Source organism: Cyrtonyx montezumae, unplaced genomic scaffold, assembly GCF_038088225.1.
Source record: "Cyrtonyx montezumae isolate F1298 unplaced genomic scaffold, pur_monq_1.0 scaffold_18, whole genome shotgun sequence".
Lineage (NCBI taxonomy): Eukaryota > Metazoa > Chordata > Aves > Galliformes > Odontophoridae > Cyrtonyx > Cyrtonyx montezumae.
The window spans coordinates 7,858,211-7,871,957 of NW_027071914.1; the positions used below are offsets into that span (position 1 = coordinate 7,858,211).

Below are 13,747 nucleotides of genomic sequence, written 5' to 3' on the forward strand. Positions count from 1 at the left end.
CACATTGCAAAAGCAAGCTTTTAAAACAGGAAAGCAAAAATCTTCTTTCACAGCTGAATGAATATTTAATTCTACCACTCCTGCCTATAGTACAGACAGATCCAGCACTAATTTATCTTGTCCCCTGCCTGTTCATGGCACTTTCAAACCACATACTGCACCACATCTTACTCTGCCCAAAGAAAGGGGATCTCCATCACTTCAAGAGTTCAAGAGCAAAATGGGTGACGGGAAATCCTTTCCCCATCTTCTGCTTCAGGCTTTAGGGAGAAAACAGTGGCTGCTGGGGTTTCAGACAGCTGTCTCCCCCTCCCATTGTGGTAAGGCAGCTGAGCCGCATGCAGCCTGCCCATCCCACCAGGCGTGCAGCTGGCCCCAGGTGTGCTGTGCAAAGCCTCTCTGTGCCTGCTCGTCACGAGCACCACAGTCTTCACAGATCAATTGAAAAATAAATTAAAGAAAGAATGAGCACTGCCTCCCGACCAGCCTCTATGTCTGAGGGGGTCTGCCTCTTCTCACTGCTGCTGTTTACTGCACTCTGCCCCTCCTTTTTTTTTTTTTTTTCCCATTCCTAATACAAACGTGAAAAATCCCAGAATGGGAACATTGGAACATTTTGGCTCTAAAGATATCAGAAGAAAAAATGAAGAAATGGCATCCTCTGTGGAAGGCACTCACAGGTCAGACACATCCAAGAGCAAGAGCCTGAATTTTACCTTTAATGAGGACGAGTGTACTGTTGGCATTTACAGAAGCACCAGTTGGTTGTAGGCAAAGGAAGAACAGTTTGGACAGACAGAGCTGAAGGACAGTCCAGAGATTATCAAGACTGGATGTGGGGAGGGATTAGAAGTCCAAGTCCTATTCCATCACTCCTGACTCCCCTTGAGGCTGAGCAATTTCAACAGCTTAATACAGAACTGCAGATCTCTGGGAGTGGAAGCCTGCCCTGCATTCAGTGCAAGGACTCTCTGTGCTCCTCCTGCTGGGGTACAAGATGCAGCTGCAGCATCCCACTTGCACAAGTTCCCCCCATTTGCAGAAGCTCTTAGTCAGAAGGAAACAACTCTGGGGTTGAAGAGTGTGAACCAAACCCAGCCCCCAAGCCTCTTCTCAGCTGGGTTGGTGTGAGGCCAGTCCATAGGTTTAAGGAAGGTTTTAGCTGGGTGTAGTATTTCCAAGCTATAAAGCAAACATACATTACATCTTGAGAGGACCTACCTCACAGAATCACTTTTCCATCTGATCTGAGTCCAAACTGTTCTGCATTTAATAGAGAAGCACCAAAGTATTCAAAATGCCACAAGTGAGATTAAGTCCAGAGATTACAATTAGTCACTTCTCCTTTAATCCCTACACCTCTGCCACCATCAGTGCATAATCCACACAGGAGATGAAGCCATGCTTTTCTCGTCTGCTACAAAGCTGAGGAAATAGAAAATAATTGTGTCTGAAGTGCTGATGCTCAGAGCAGCATTGCTCAGCATCTCCCTGTGCCTTTCTCTGCAAGAGGAGTGATACAGAAAGGCAGGACGGAATGCAGCTTGTGCCTGCAGTACGCTGGAGGCGGGGGATGCACTCTTATCTATATAAGTACTCACAAAATCTAGAAGTGAACGGGATGACCTGTGCAGAGTTAGTTCTTGCAGAACATTTTGTAGCATTTATCACATCTAGACTGACAGGAGTGCAGCAACGAACCTATGAACCTATGAACGAGGGCAGCTGGCCACACAGTCCTCAGACTCATTATTTATTTCCACGGAGGACATGTATGCAAGAGCAACATGGTCCAAGCAGGAGGAGGGAGCTGGAAATGGGAGTACTTTCACAAAAAGTACCTTGCTGCAGCACTACTCACCCAAACAGACACTGCTCTGCCTTTCTCTGTGCTTAGGCCAGTGGGTGAACGCTAGAATCATAGAACCACAGAATTTCCTGAGTTGGAAGAACCCACAAGGATCATCAAATCCAACTGCTGGATGCACGTAGGACCACCTAAAACTCAAACCGTATTTCTGAGCGTTGTCCACATACTCATTGAACTCTGGCAGGCTTGAGGCCACGACCACTGCCCTGGGGAGGCTGTCACAGCATGGAGCCCCCCACCACTGGTGGCCACAGCAAGCCCTCCCCTCTTCCCTGCATGCAGCCACATTCCCAGTGCTTGCCTCTGCAGCTCCCAGCCTCCTGCAGCAGAGTAGCATCCACCTCATCCTCATCCACATGGCTCCAACACAGGCTTAGCATGGCACAGTGCCCTGCATCCATCACAGGAAGAGGGCTCTGGGACCTTAGCCCTTGAACAGCTTTTACTCAGCAGAAGATATATAGATTGTAATGTCCTTCATGATGCAAAAGCACGAGGGGCCTCATTCAGGGTTGTGGCAAGCTCTGCCCAGTCTCCCATCCCTTACACAGCCCAGGACTCTTCCCAAAACTTATGTAAGGGAGCTCGGTGCAAATCAGACACAAACCATCAGGTCAGACGCGGCTGGAAGTCTGATTTTTTTTCTCCAGCCTGGGTTCAGCTCTGAACACAAATACTGTTCCCGAGCCCTTATCTGCAAGCGAACAACCATGAATCCATCCACGACAAGAACCAACTGCTCTCAGGCAGTTGCACAGAAACACCTGTGGATTTTCTTTCACAGAATACAGCTCATTTTATTACTGGAGATAACTGTTCCTCCCTCCCTTCCTCAGTGCTCTGCCTCTACTGCTCAGCGAGGGGAAGGCAGCAGGGGATGTGTCCCAGCACAGAGCCCACTGCCCTCCCAGCACACCAGCCCACAAGCTCCCATCTTGCAAAAAGCACTGTGGTATGAAAGGAAGGATGGATATGTGAGGTGTGGGGGTTTCACATTCCCCGAGATCCCACAGTGCCATCCTTTCCCTTTCATCACTTCAGGAGCAGGAGCAGTAGCACCAACTGGCAGGTCTGAAAAGGCAGAACCTGAGGAGAAGCAGCAATGAGAGTACCTTGGTCCTTTTGCTAGAGCAAAGGGAGTGGGCAGTCTCCTGCAAGGTGCTCCCCGTGCAGCCAAACTGTTCTCCTCAGAAAAAGCAATAGGACTTCTAGTGTGCGTGCACAACTACAGCCTTCTCCCAACTGTTTCCTGAGCACACCTCTGGAGAAACTGTGGACAACAATACATATCTGGTGCATACAAACACTGATTGTTGGAGCACCCTAAGGATTTCTGAGCACTTCTCTTGCTCCCCGCTTTTTAAACAGTTAAATCTATCAGCTATTTCAAAAGCAATGCAAAAATAATAAGAAAACTCATGAGAAGTGACTCAAGGTATTCTGCAGCAGCTGAGGAATGAACACTCACCTTAGCACATGAGTTGATCCATTTATTGTGGTGGTGGAACAGGGGACTGTCTGCCCCAGGATGGAAGGCCTTCGGTATCGCTCATCACCACAGCACAGGATGATGAGGAAGGCACGTCTGAAAGACTTGTTCAGGAAGGCATAGAGGAAGGGATTCAACCCTGAATTGATGTAGCCCAGCCACAGGAAAGCTGTCCACAACTTCCCCGGCACCGTGTAGTTTATGAAAGGGTCCACTATGTTTGTGACAAAGAAGGGGGCCCAGCACAGGCAGAAGCACCCCATGATGATGCACAGGGTCTTGGCAGCTTTGGTCTCGGTCTTCATGCGATGCGTGCTGTGCTGGTCGGGCTGGTGCCGGCTGTCAGCAGGGGTCCCTGCACGCTGCAGCACCCGGATCTGCCGGGCGTGCTCCCGAGCGGTGACGTAGATGCGATAGTAGGCCAGCACCATCAGCAGGAAGGGAAAGTAGAAGGCCACCACAGAGCAGGTAATGGCATATGGCTTGTTGACCATGAATATGCAGTACGTGGAGTTGGAAGCCTTGTTGAACTGCCTTTGCTGAATCTGGGGCCAGGGAAGGAAGGACAAAGAAGAGAAGAAATTCAGCACTGCTCCTCTGATATCAGCAGTCTGTTTGCCAGGAAGCACCTTGCTATTCTCACTCCTTTCCCACTCCCATATGTAGTACCTAGCTTAACTACTGCTGCCCCTCCTGCCTGTGCTCACACTGTGGGCTCTGCCGGCCCCAAGGTCTGTAGGACCAGCCCATGCTGCAGCTCCAGCATCCCAGTGCACACTTCAACCTGGCTATTGAAAATCAGCCTGACGGCCCAATTCAGATGTTGCAAAGGGGAATCACTTGATGCTGTGCTTTTTTGCAGTGCTCACTGCTGTGTTCTGCTAATTAGAGTATGCTGTTACACCAAGGATGCTAAAGCTTCATCTGTCTGAATGCCATAGGGGCACTAGAGAAGGGCAAGATGGGGGGGAGGGTTGTTCTGGGCTGCTGTGGCCTCAGCAGTCAAGGTGCTGCCCAGGTACAGGGCAGTGGGCAGCAGCCTTGCAAATCCCCATAGAGACACCTTACAGGAGTTCAGCAGGCCTTCTGCATCGATAACAAGGGGATTCTCCCTCAGCCTTCCTGGCCTTCTTTTCTTTGAATATTGTTTTTTAAACAAATATGCAACAGGGAATATGTGTAGTACAAGATGGTGTGTCTCCTAAGCTACTCACCAAATCAATGATGCCAATGCTATTCCAGCCTTGCATGATAGGGAGGAAAGAAATAAATGTCGGGATTACCCAGCAGCCTCCAAGCATTACAGCGATACGCAGTGGAGTCATCTTGTTCCTGTACACCAGCGGCTGGCAACAAATAGCATAGTACCTGCAAGAAGAAAGCAAGACAGCAACCACCACTGAAGGAGACCTTCAGGTCTTCTAAAAATAAAACTGTAAAGCCTTTTCTCCAGCTTGCTTCTTCCATCTTTCAAAACAGTGGTAAAAAAATGATTCTATAGTCCATTTCTATTGACTGCCTCTCACACAAGGAGCTCAAGAGTATTTTCACAGCATGAGTAAATAAGGTCTCATAGACCCTTGCAGGGAAATGACGATATTTTCTATTTTCCAGCTAGGGAAAATGAGGCACAGATTAATGCTGTGGTTTGTCTGCAGTTGTGGAGCAAGGAAGTGACCTCCCATTTCATCATCCTCTCCCCCTGTGCTTAGTCACAAAGCAATCTGCACCCTCCTTACCACAATGAATGAGTTCACCTTCCTTCTATTTAGCCATAACTGAGTAAATGTTTGGGTTTCTCTAATGGCAATGGACACGTATTTTGACAAGGCTACAAAGGATGCTATTGAAAATTAACAAAGTGTTTCATAGCTGTGAAAATGTCAGTAAAATTAAGTGTGTTTTTCCCTAACCAAGCTCCTTTACTTCCCCCCTATTTCCTGGCCTTAACCTTCAGCCACAAGGACAGCACAGCTCTGCCCAGGGCTTCCACTCATTTCCCCATCAAGGAGAGGTGCCCTGTGCTTGCCTTTCTTCTCCCAGTCATTCCAACACATTCACAGTACAACATATTCATGTTCTTAAAATAACAACCAGCTTCGAACAGAAAACATCTTTTCGGATAAAAAATCAACTTGTCTGTTTGTTTCCTGTGCTACCCACCTGTTATCAGATTCCTACATCAAGGTGTATCAAGCCTGAACATAGAAATCTATCTCCAAAGTTAATTACAGATTTTTGGTGATCCTGACCTGACAGTCTGCTTTAGGTTCCCAATGAAATATTTTCAAACTCTAGAGTTGGGATTTCAGCACACACTGCGAGCCAGCGCTGACATCCTCACTGCTGAGACAGGGAGCTGGAGGCCAGAGGCTTACCCATGTTCCTACTGTAGACCAGAACAGAGCCAAGAAATGGCCTTGACTTTCAATCCTCTGTCCTAACCAACCTCCTTGCTCTAGCAGTCTCATAGTTTCTTTGATTTGAACATGGCAGAGTGAGGAAGATCGCAACAGAAATCTCACAGGGTAGACTGTGAAGACAGTTGGTCTGCAAAGGCATTGTACCCCAAAAAACAAGTTTAGATATGTCCCTGATCCATCTCTTGCTCCAGATAACTGACATGAAGTAGCAGAACATTCAACATTTTCTCCTTGACCATACAGACATAATGAGGACATTTACAAAAGAACATTCTATGCAAAATGTTTAATAATTCAGCTCATAAAGCAACATTAAAATCTCTGTACAACCAATGCAGGTCTCACTCTAAACGTGTGACTGAGAACATTTTCAACTTCCTTTTAAAAGTCTCCAGGGATCTTTGCAGTTCAGATCTGAGAAGATGCCTCTACAGCTGGTTGGAAACTACTGGCTTGGCTCCAGAACACAGCTGTTCTGCTGCAGAAAATGGAAATTGCTGTGAGTAGAGAGAGCAGCACTCAGCCCAGTCCTGCTCTACTGACCAGGTTCCAGCAGAAATGCCCCTCTACTTCCCCTCTAGATGCCCCTTGCTGAGCTCCTGACATTTTCACCTGGCACAACTGGTAGATTGGAGACACCACAAGTGCCCATGAATTCTCAGCTCTTCTAAACAATGCCAGATGTAATTCAGCTCTTTGCCTGATGAGTATATTTTCCCAATGAATTAATATTTATTGTCTGGTAGATGTACCTTCCAGATTTGGGAAGTGCAGACATTCTGCAGTGTGGTGCCCATCTGTGTACCCAGCAGATATGAGTACTGCATTGGAGAAGTGGCCATAGTTTCAATGACTATTTATAAAAGGAATTAATGATCTCTGTCAAAGAGAGTTCTTTTAAGTCAAGATTCACACCAAGACATAATGTGTATGTAGCCTATATAAGTCTGTTTCATAAGGTCAGTAGAATCATAAAACAGAGACACTAGATTAGGATACAGACACTGAAGCTGGACCACTAACCTAATGATCAGGCTTTGAGAAACTCTAAATGCCAGCAGCCCATTAGAATAGAGATAGATAAAAGCACTCATGGGCACATCTTACATGTTTGTATAAAAGTGACATCCTTGAGGAGCACATTTTGTCAAGAACTGAGTGGAAACTGAAAAGTTTGCACTAAACAGACAAAAAAATCTAAAAATTGCCAGATTTTCTTCAGAAATTAAGAACAGAGTTGTGTGGAGTCAGCTAAATTGCCTTATTTTGATAAAATTAGAAGATTTATTCCACAGAAAAGGTTGAAATAAAATCAAAGTGTCAAAAGAAAACATTTTTAACATCTCTTTGAATCAAGATTCAAAATGTCACAGGGGAAAAATGTTGAAGAAAGCATTCAACTATCTCAATTTGATCATTTATACATCATCTGATTTCATATGTGCATGAAAATCAGCCTGTTTCTCTGAAAAATTTTGCTTTCAAAGAAATGGTGTATTTGACAGTAACTGTTCTCTTAGGGCATTTTCTGAAATGTTCCCTTTGCGGAACAATGCAAACATTCAGTGGATCCAGTTCCCCTGGTCACTGACATGGTCTTAACATCCCTCTGGCAGCACACATTAAAGACAAATAATTTACAGTAACAGGATTTAATTAGTTTGCCTTCAGTGGGACCAGATTTCAACAGGGGAGTTTGCCCAGCCTCAAAAACATGCCAAACTCAACTGGAGAGGGCCCTGGGGAACCTGATGGAAATGAAGACAGATTTGAGTTGGAAGAGGAAGGATGGATTAGAGATCCCACAGCTCCTGTCAGCCCTAACTTTCCCAAGTCTATCAGACAACGAGGGTCAGCGTGGTCAAATTGTAATCTCTTATTGATTTCCAAGGGAAGAATAAATATTTCTTTCTTCCTAAGATGATTATCCTCCTCACTGTGCTTGTGTAACCTTGCCTTCTATTACTAGACGTAATTGAGTTTGGCTTTCCCGTGTTCTTCAGTTTCCTTCCCCAAGGAAATAAACTGTCCTGTGAATTCAAACAGGTATTTTCAGTAATATCTTTGACTGCTTATTCAGACAGATGGTGATTTTCTTGGCATTATGTGGAACTGCTCCTCCGACTCCAGACACAAGGGAGAGATCTTTTTGGCATATCTGTTTATTTACTATCTGAGAGACACCTACCACAAAGTGCTGCCCAGTGCTGGACAGCAAAGGATTCCTGTCACATTCCCGATAGCAAGTTACTGCAAGTCCCAGGAGGCCACATTTATTTGTGGAAAGGGCAGAAGGAGAAATTCAACAAGTAAATGAGAGAACAGCCAGGACATTAGCTGCCATTCCAGTCATTGAATCAGCAAACAGAAAACCATGACACATTGCTAATTAACTACAGGAGGAAAACAATTCATCCAAGCAGCTCAAGTCATTACATTTCTGTACTCCTATCTCTGCTGCAGTTGACAGCGTTACGCTGAATTGTACATGCTGTTAAAGGCCATTAGAGTAAAAATTATGCCTGTAAAAATGACATCTTAAGCTCTCATACTTCTTCCCTCCCAGTGATTCAGCAGCAATTTTCCTCCTTTTCCACTTACATGTCAAAAGATTATATGTATACTTTTTTGCGAGGTGCTGCTGCCGTGACTCCCACTGTACTCAGAAAGTTGAGCTGGGTTCTTCCTGCCCCTACCCTGTTAACAGCAGCAAGGTCCCGCAATCAGAACGTGGGTGACAATTTTGCTGATGGCAAGTGAGGCAAAGGAGCACACAGCTGGCTTCCCACTGCTCAGCAGGACTCTGCTCAATGGCCCAGAGACTCAGATAATAGCAATCCGTGTATATTAACAGAAGTCATTGAAGTCACACCAATTTTTGCAGTAGCTGATGATTTGATGAATGTGATGGTTTGAGTATTTAAGCAGCTATTTATTCACTGAGAGAAAAGCAATTATACCTCCAAGATTATCAATAGTTTTAGTCAAAAGTTGAAATAAAGGCATATTCTTCTACCTTTCTGCTTCCTTTCAAGCTAGAGCTGCTTTCCTGTGCTCGTAAAGAATATCTATTAGGTACCGCTGTGATGGTGTGATGGATGAATATAAAATGCAATATATACACATGATTAATACTATGTCCAAGTTTAGTTAAATATTAATTCTTACTATTATCAGACAAGATCCATGTTTTGCAGTTCCCTGGAAACGTTAAGTTCCCGTTACCTACAGCAGAGCAGATGATGTGAACATCCTCTCTTCTGCCTCTATTATGACATTCTCAGCTGAAGGGGAAATGCAAGGATACCTTCCTGCACTTGCAGATCTTCCAAACAGCTCCATAAAGCAAAGGTTATTACAATGATTTTCCTTTCCCATAACAGACATTTACCACATGTGAATGAACCAAGAGCTAACATTTTACAGATGGCTCAAACAGAACAAAATTGCTCATGTAGCCCCACTCATGGCTTTTATGGCCATCAGAGATATGTTTGGCTACCAAGGATCTGTGATCTGCCCACAATCGCTTTGTGGCTTGAAGATACATGAATGCAATCATCCTTGGTCTTTCAGACACAGGAACTTGGGGACACTCATTAATGCCAAAAGGATCAATTCCCCAAAATAAACCTCATTTGCTATTAACAGTCTCATAATCTCCAAGGAAATTTGGGGTTGGACCTTGATGGTCCTTGAGGTCCCTTCCAACCCAAGCCATTCTATGATTCTATGAATGCAGGTGTACCTCTGTTATGTTCATGAAAGCTATAAATGTTTCTCAAGGTTCAGTGCCCCATGGAGGAGCCACATATATGCAATGTCTAACTGCTATAAGAGCAGAATATTTTAGCCTTTCCCAACAGAACTTGCATTTTCCCTACGGGTGAGTTCATCTTTATGGGCAGTGCTACCTGTAAAACCAAAAGGCAAATATAAATGCATAACACACAGTACATCAGTGACATATCTGTACCCAACAGCCTTCAACAGTTTGTGCAGAGCAGGCATAATATCACATTCTTCAGAAGCAGGAGCAAGGACAGCTTGTCTAATGTTAAGTTTGTGTATATGTGAAGACAGGATATGATGGATAAAGAGGAAGCTGTGAATCCGAAGAGAAAATAGACAGAAAATGAACCACAGTTACATTCTTGTCTAGTATGACTGAATGCTGAATCTGCTGTGTAGATTCAAGACTTTCGTGGAAATGTAAGCATTGTAAATCATGGGTATTTGTTATTGCCTCTGCCTGTGTGAAAAAATCTTACACATACAAACATATGCACACCCTGACTGTCCTCTCCAGGGAAAAAAAAATAGAGGAAAAGAAAGGTTCTTCAATATGATGTCGACTTTCAAATGATGATACCTGTAATTATCACAAGTTTATAAATTCTGGGTTCTTGGAGACATGAAAGGAAAGTGAAAGGGCTGAGATACAGCATGGCATTTCACTACATTCCTGACTTTCATCAGAATTTAGCTGTGGCCCGTGTCAGGGATGGCTACCTGTGGCAGTGACTATCTGCATACTCATTAAGCACTGACAAGATGAGACTCTGGTTGTAATCGGGTCCACTGTCAAGACTGAAACCAGAGGTTCAAGAATCCAGGTAAGCAGCTGGGCCAGTAGTGCTATCATTCTCTGTGATTTAGGAGAAGTGAGCATTGATGCTGGCCAGCCACCAGCCTGGATGCCCAAGGCCCTCCACAAGCCTGGGGCTGTGTATGAGCTGCCCTGGGCACATTTCCAGAGAGCAGCCAGGCATCCTCAACTCTTGCCTTGAGATGAGCAAAGTTTGATCCACACTGCTGCATTCTGAGCACCACAGAACCTAATTATCTCACTGCATTAAATAATTCCTTCCTTGAAAAAAAAAATGAAGTAACTCCCCAGTTTTCAATCCAATCTTATCTGAGTTACAAGCATACAGACACTACCCTGAAATATCTCCTTAGACATCACAAACAGACAAAAACACCCACCTTAACAGAACAGACGTGGCCATATGGGTACCCACATAGAAATCCATTTGGTGTCACGCATATATATTACATGATATACATACCATATGATTTATCATCACTGGGGCCAAAATAAGCTGAGGAAATCTTTCTGATTGCTGTAATTGTTTAATGCTCTTAATGAGTACCAAAAAGCAAAGAAGGGGGTGGCAAAACCAAAAGCCCCAGCAGAGGGACTGCCAGGTGATCTGCTCAGACACAGAAGGTGCTGAAAGGACAAGGGATGTCACACTCTTCCTCTCCTGCAGTCAAGCCAGACTGGGTAAGGCTTCAGCTGAACCCTGGCAAAGTCAGGAGGTCTAGAGATAGAGAGCCTCAAGTTGTTCATTCCTGTGCAAGATTAAAACAGTGCTACTGGCTTTGCCCTTATTTCTGTGCAACCAGATTCTGTCCTCCACATTACCAGATTTCCATGTTATTGTGGGAGAGAACAGCTCTTTTCTCTTTCCCTTTTTCCCTCTGAGCAAATAAGCTATGATCTCTGACAGTGCCAAACAAAACAAAGTTATGCATTGCTGGTCCAGAAGAAAAATGTCCTAAAATGATTATATCTAACAAAATTAAATTCTTATTAGAAAAACAACAGCCTGCTGGTGTTGAGATAATTACACTGAGAAAAAATGCTGAAGAGAACAGTTAATTGGAATTGGATAAATTTAGCTAGTAATACAAACAAACGTATGTTGCCAAATGGAGAGGAAGGCTCCTCCACAATCCCTGCATGGGTTGGTGTGTGTGCAGAGCTACTGTAAGCAATGGTGGCAAAATAAATTTCCATATTTCTAGAGGCTTGGTAGAGATTAATAAAGGACAGTGCTTCTCACAGGCTGCGCCATGACCATCTGCTCCACTATTTTTTGTAATGCTTTCTGACCTGTATTCTGCAGACCTGTGTTAGCTTTCTCTCGGGGCCGTCCTGCAGCTGTGTGTCACATCCCAGCCCTCCTGCACAGCCACTGCTCATCCCCTGCCCGCATGGCTGGGTCCTGCTCCATGCAACCAACCACAGGAGACCGAGCACTTCTCCAGCTGAGAAGGGCAGGGGGAACTCATAGCCTGGTTCAACACTGCCTCTGGCATTGTGTCACGCAGTCAGCCTGTTGAATGTTCAGTCATTGCTATCTAGAATGCAGAAAGGCTGCCCACTGATGCCCTGCTCCTGCAGCAGCCAGCTGGTGTCCTGCAGCACACAGCTGGCTGCAGCTGCATCCTCCCTGTCCTTCAGAGGACTAAAGCCCTGCAGCTGGGCCAGCTACAGCCCCTGCCCTGGTTCCCGGACAGTTTAAGGCTCTAAAACAACACTTTCCTCAAAGGACTGTGCTAATTTGGTGTCTGAACAGTACATTAATGTTAATTAATGTTTGTAAATGGTGCAACAAGCATCTGTCACTCTGGTGCTCCAACACTCTTTGGATACATCTGCTTTGCTTTAGCCTTTATTTAGCAGTGATTATGTGTTATGTTTGGATTCAGTAAGATTAGCCCCATGTACACAAACACACAGCTAGGTCTGTTTTGTTGCCTGATACACAGAAAATCTCCCAGTGTTTCTAAAACACCATGCGAACAGCAGCCAGCAGAAACACAGCCCTGGAGGAAAGCTTCCTTGGCTGGGACACACCAGGAGAGACAGAGCAAGCAGTGACAGCCTGCAGGATGCTTCAGGTGTGTGGGTAAGCAGAGGTACCACATATGCATATAAGGCTGAGGATGTAGACATTTAGGACCTGATTGTTTCTCTGCTGTTTTAGTGGGAGTTTTTTGTTTTTGTTTCTTCCATGAGGCTTTAAGAAGTAATTATACTGCAAATTGTATTACAAATACTGGAGAAGAAAACTGTCTTTCCTGGCAGGTGAACCCTATTTGAAGAGATTCTATCACAGCTTCTTTGTCTATATATATGCAGTGCATTTTTTTTTTTTTTATTGCAGAGGCACAAAGAATGGATGAGCATGCATAAAACGTGCAATAAAGAATTCAGGGTTAACTCTATCATTTATATTAGAACACCAAAAATAAATGAAGAAGTACTACCCAGTGACATCAGAATTTGGATTTGGTGAACCCTGAGGTACCTCTGACACCTTGGAGAATCACGTTTTCAGGCGAGCCTGGGTCCCTAAATCCCTGCAAGGCTTTACTCCCTGTCCCCCAGTAGTAACACTGGTTCATCCTGCTCTTGTGGTGTTTTTTCCAGATTTCCTCAAGAACCTGCCCAGTGCCTTGAAGAATTCCAACCTGAATGCTTTTCCTCAGAGGCAGTAATGAAATAGATACAATATATTATTGGCTAAAGGTCTTTCCAAGCAACTCTTTCTAAAAATGTCAAACAGGATGACTTTCTAAGCAGTCCTGAGGACTGGATCAACTACCTAGGCTTCTTATACAAATAGCTGTGTGCCCTGAAATAAAACATAAGGCAGGAAATACATGAATCACAGAAAAATAAAAAAAAGCCACCAGCTAGAAAGAAAGCATGCTCTGCCAAAGTCTGAACTGAGGAGCCACAGCTGGCACACATAAAGTAAAACCCAGTGGAGGAAGTGCTACTCCAAAGGCAGCTGCCAGGAGCAGTGGTGATGAATGGCTGAGGAAGGGCTGAGCCCCCCTTGCACTGCACTCATCTACCTGCTCCAATCTCCCCAAGGCTGGCCGCCTCCTGCTCCTTGTTCCCAGCACTCTCCTGAGTGTCAATTCACACCAGGGAAAAACAACTTCAGACCATACCGAACTGCCCCAGAAATCCAGGTTTCTGCCAACAGCTGATAAAGGCTGGGGATATGCAGATGAGAGAGAAAGATGCGTTGACTGAGAGCAAAGAACAGCACCTGTATGGTAAACACATGTGAAAGAGGAAGAGTACTTGTGCACCCTGAAATAATTCCCTGACATCTGGCAATTTCAGGTCTGTCAGCTGCCAGGTATTACTGCTGTGCT

General features: G+C 44.8%; 1 protein-coding gene across 1 annotated transcript in view; it reads right to left on the reverse strand.

Moving 5' to 3' along the window:
• The window catches only part of HTR4 (5-hydroxytryptamine receptor 4), a 98,318-nt gene that overhangs the window by 36,158 nt on the left and 48,413 nt on the right, over nucleotides 1-13,747 (reverse strand). The window contains exons 5-6 of the mRNA XM_065734968.1: nucleotides 4,574-4,727; nucleotides 3,339-3,904 (exon numbers count right to left, since the gene is read on the reverse strand). Coding sequence (XP_065591040.1) covers nucleotides 3,339-3,904; nucleotides 4,574-4,727 — 720 coding nt within the window. The remainder of the gene's footprint in view (nucleotides 1-3,338; nucleotides 3,905-4,573; nucleotides 4,728-13,747) is intronic.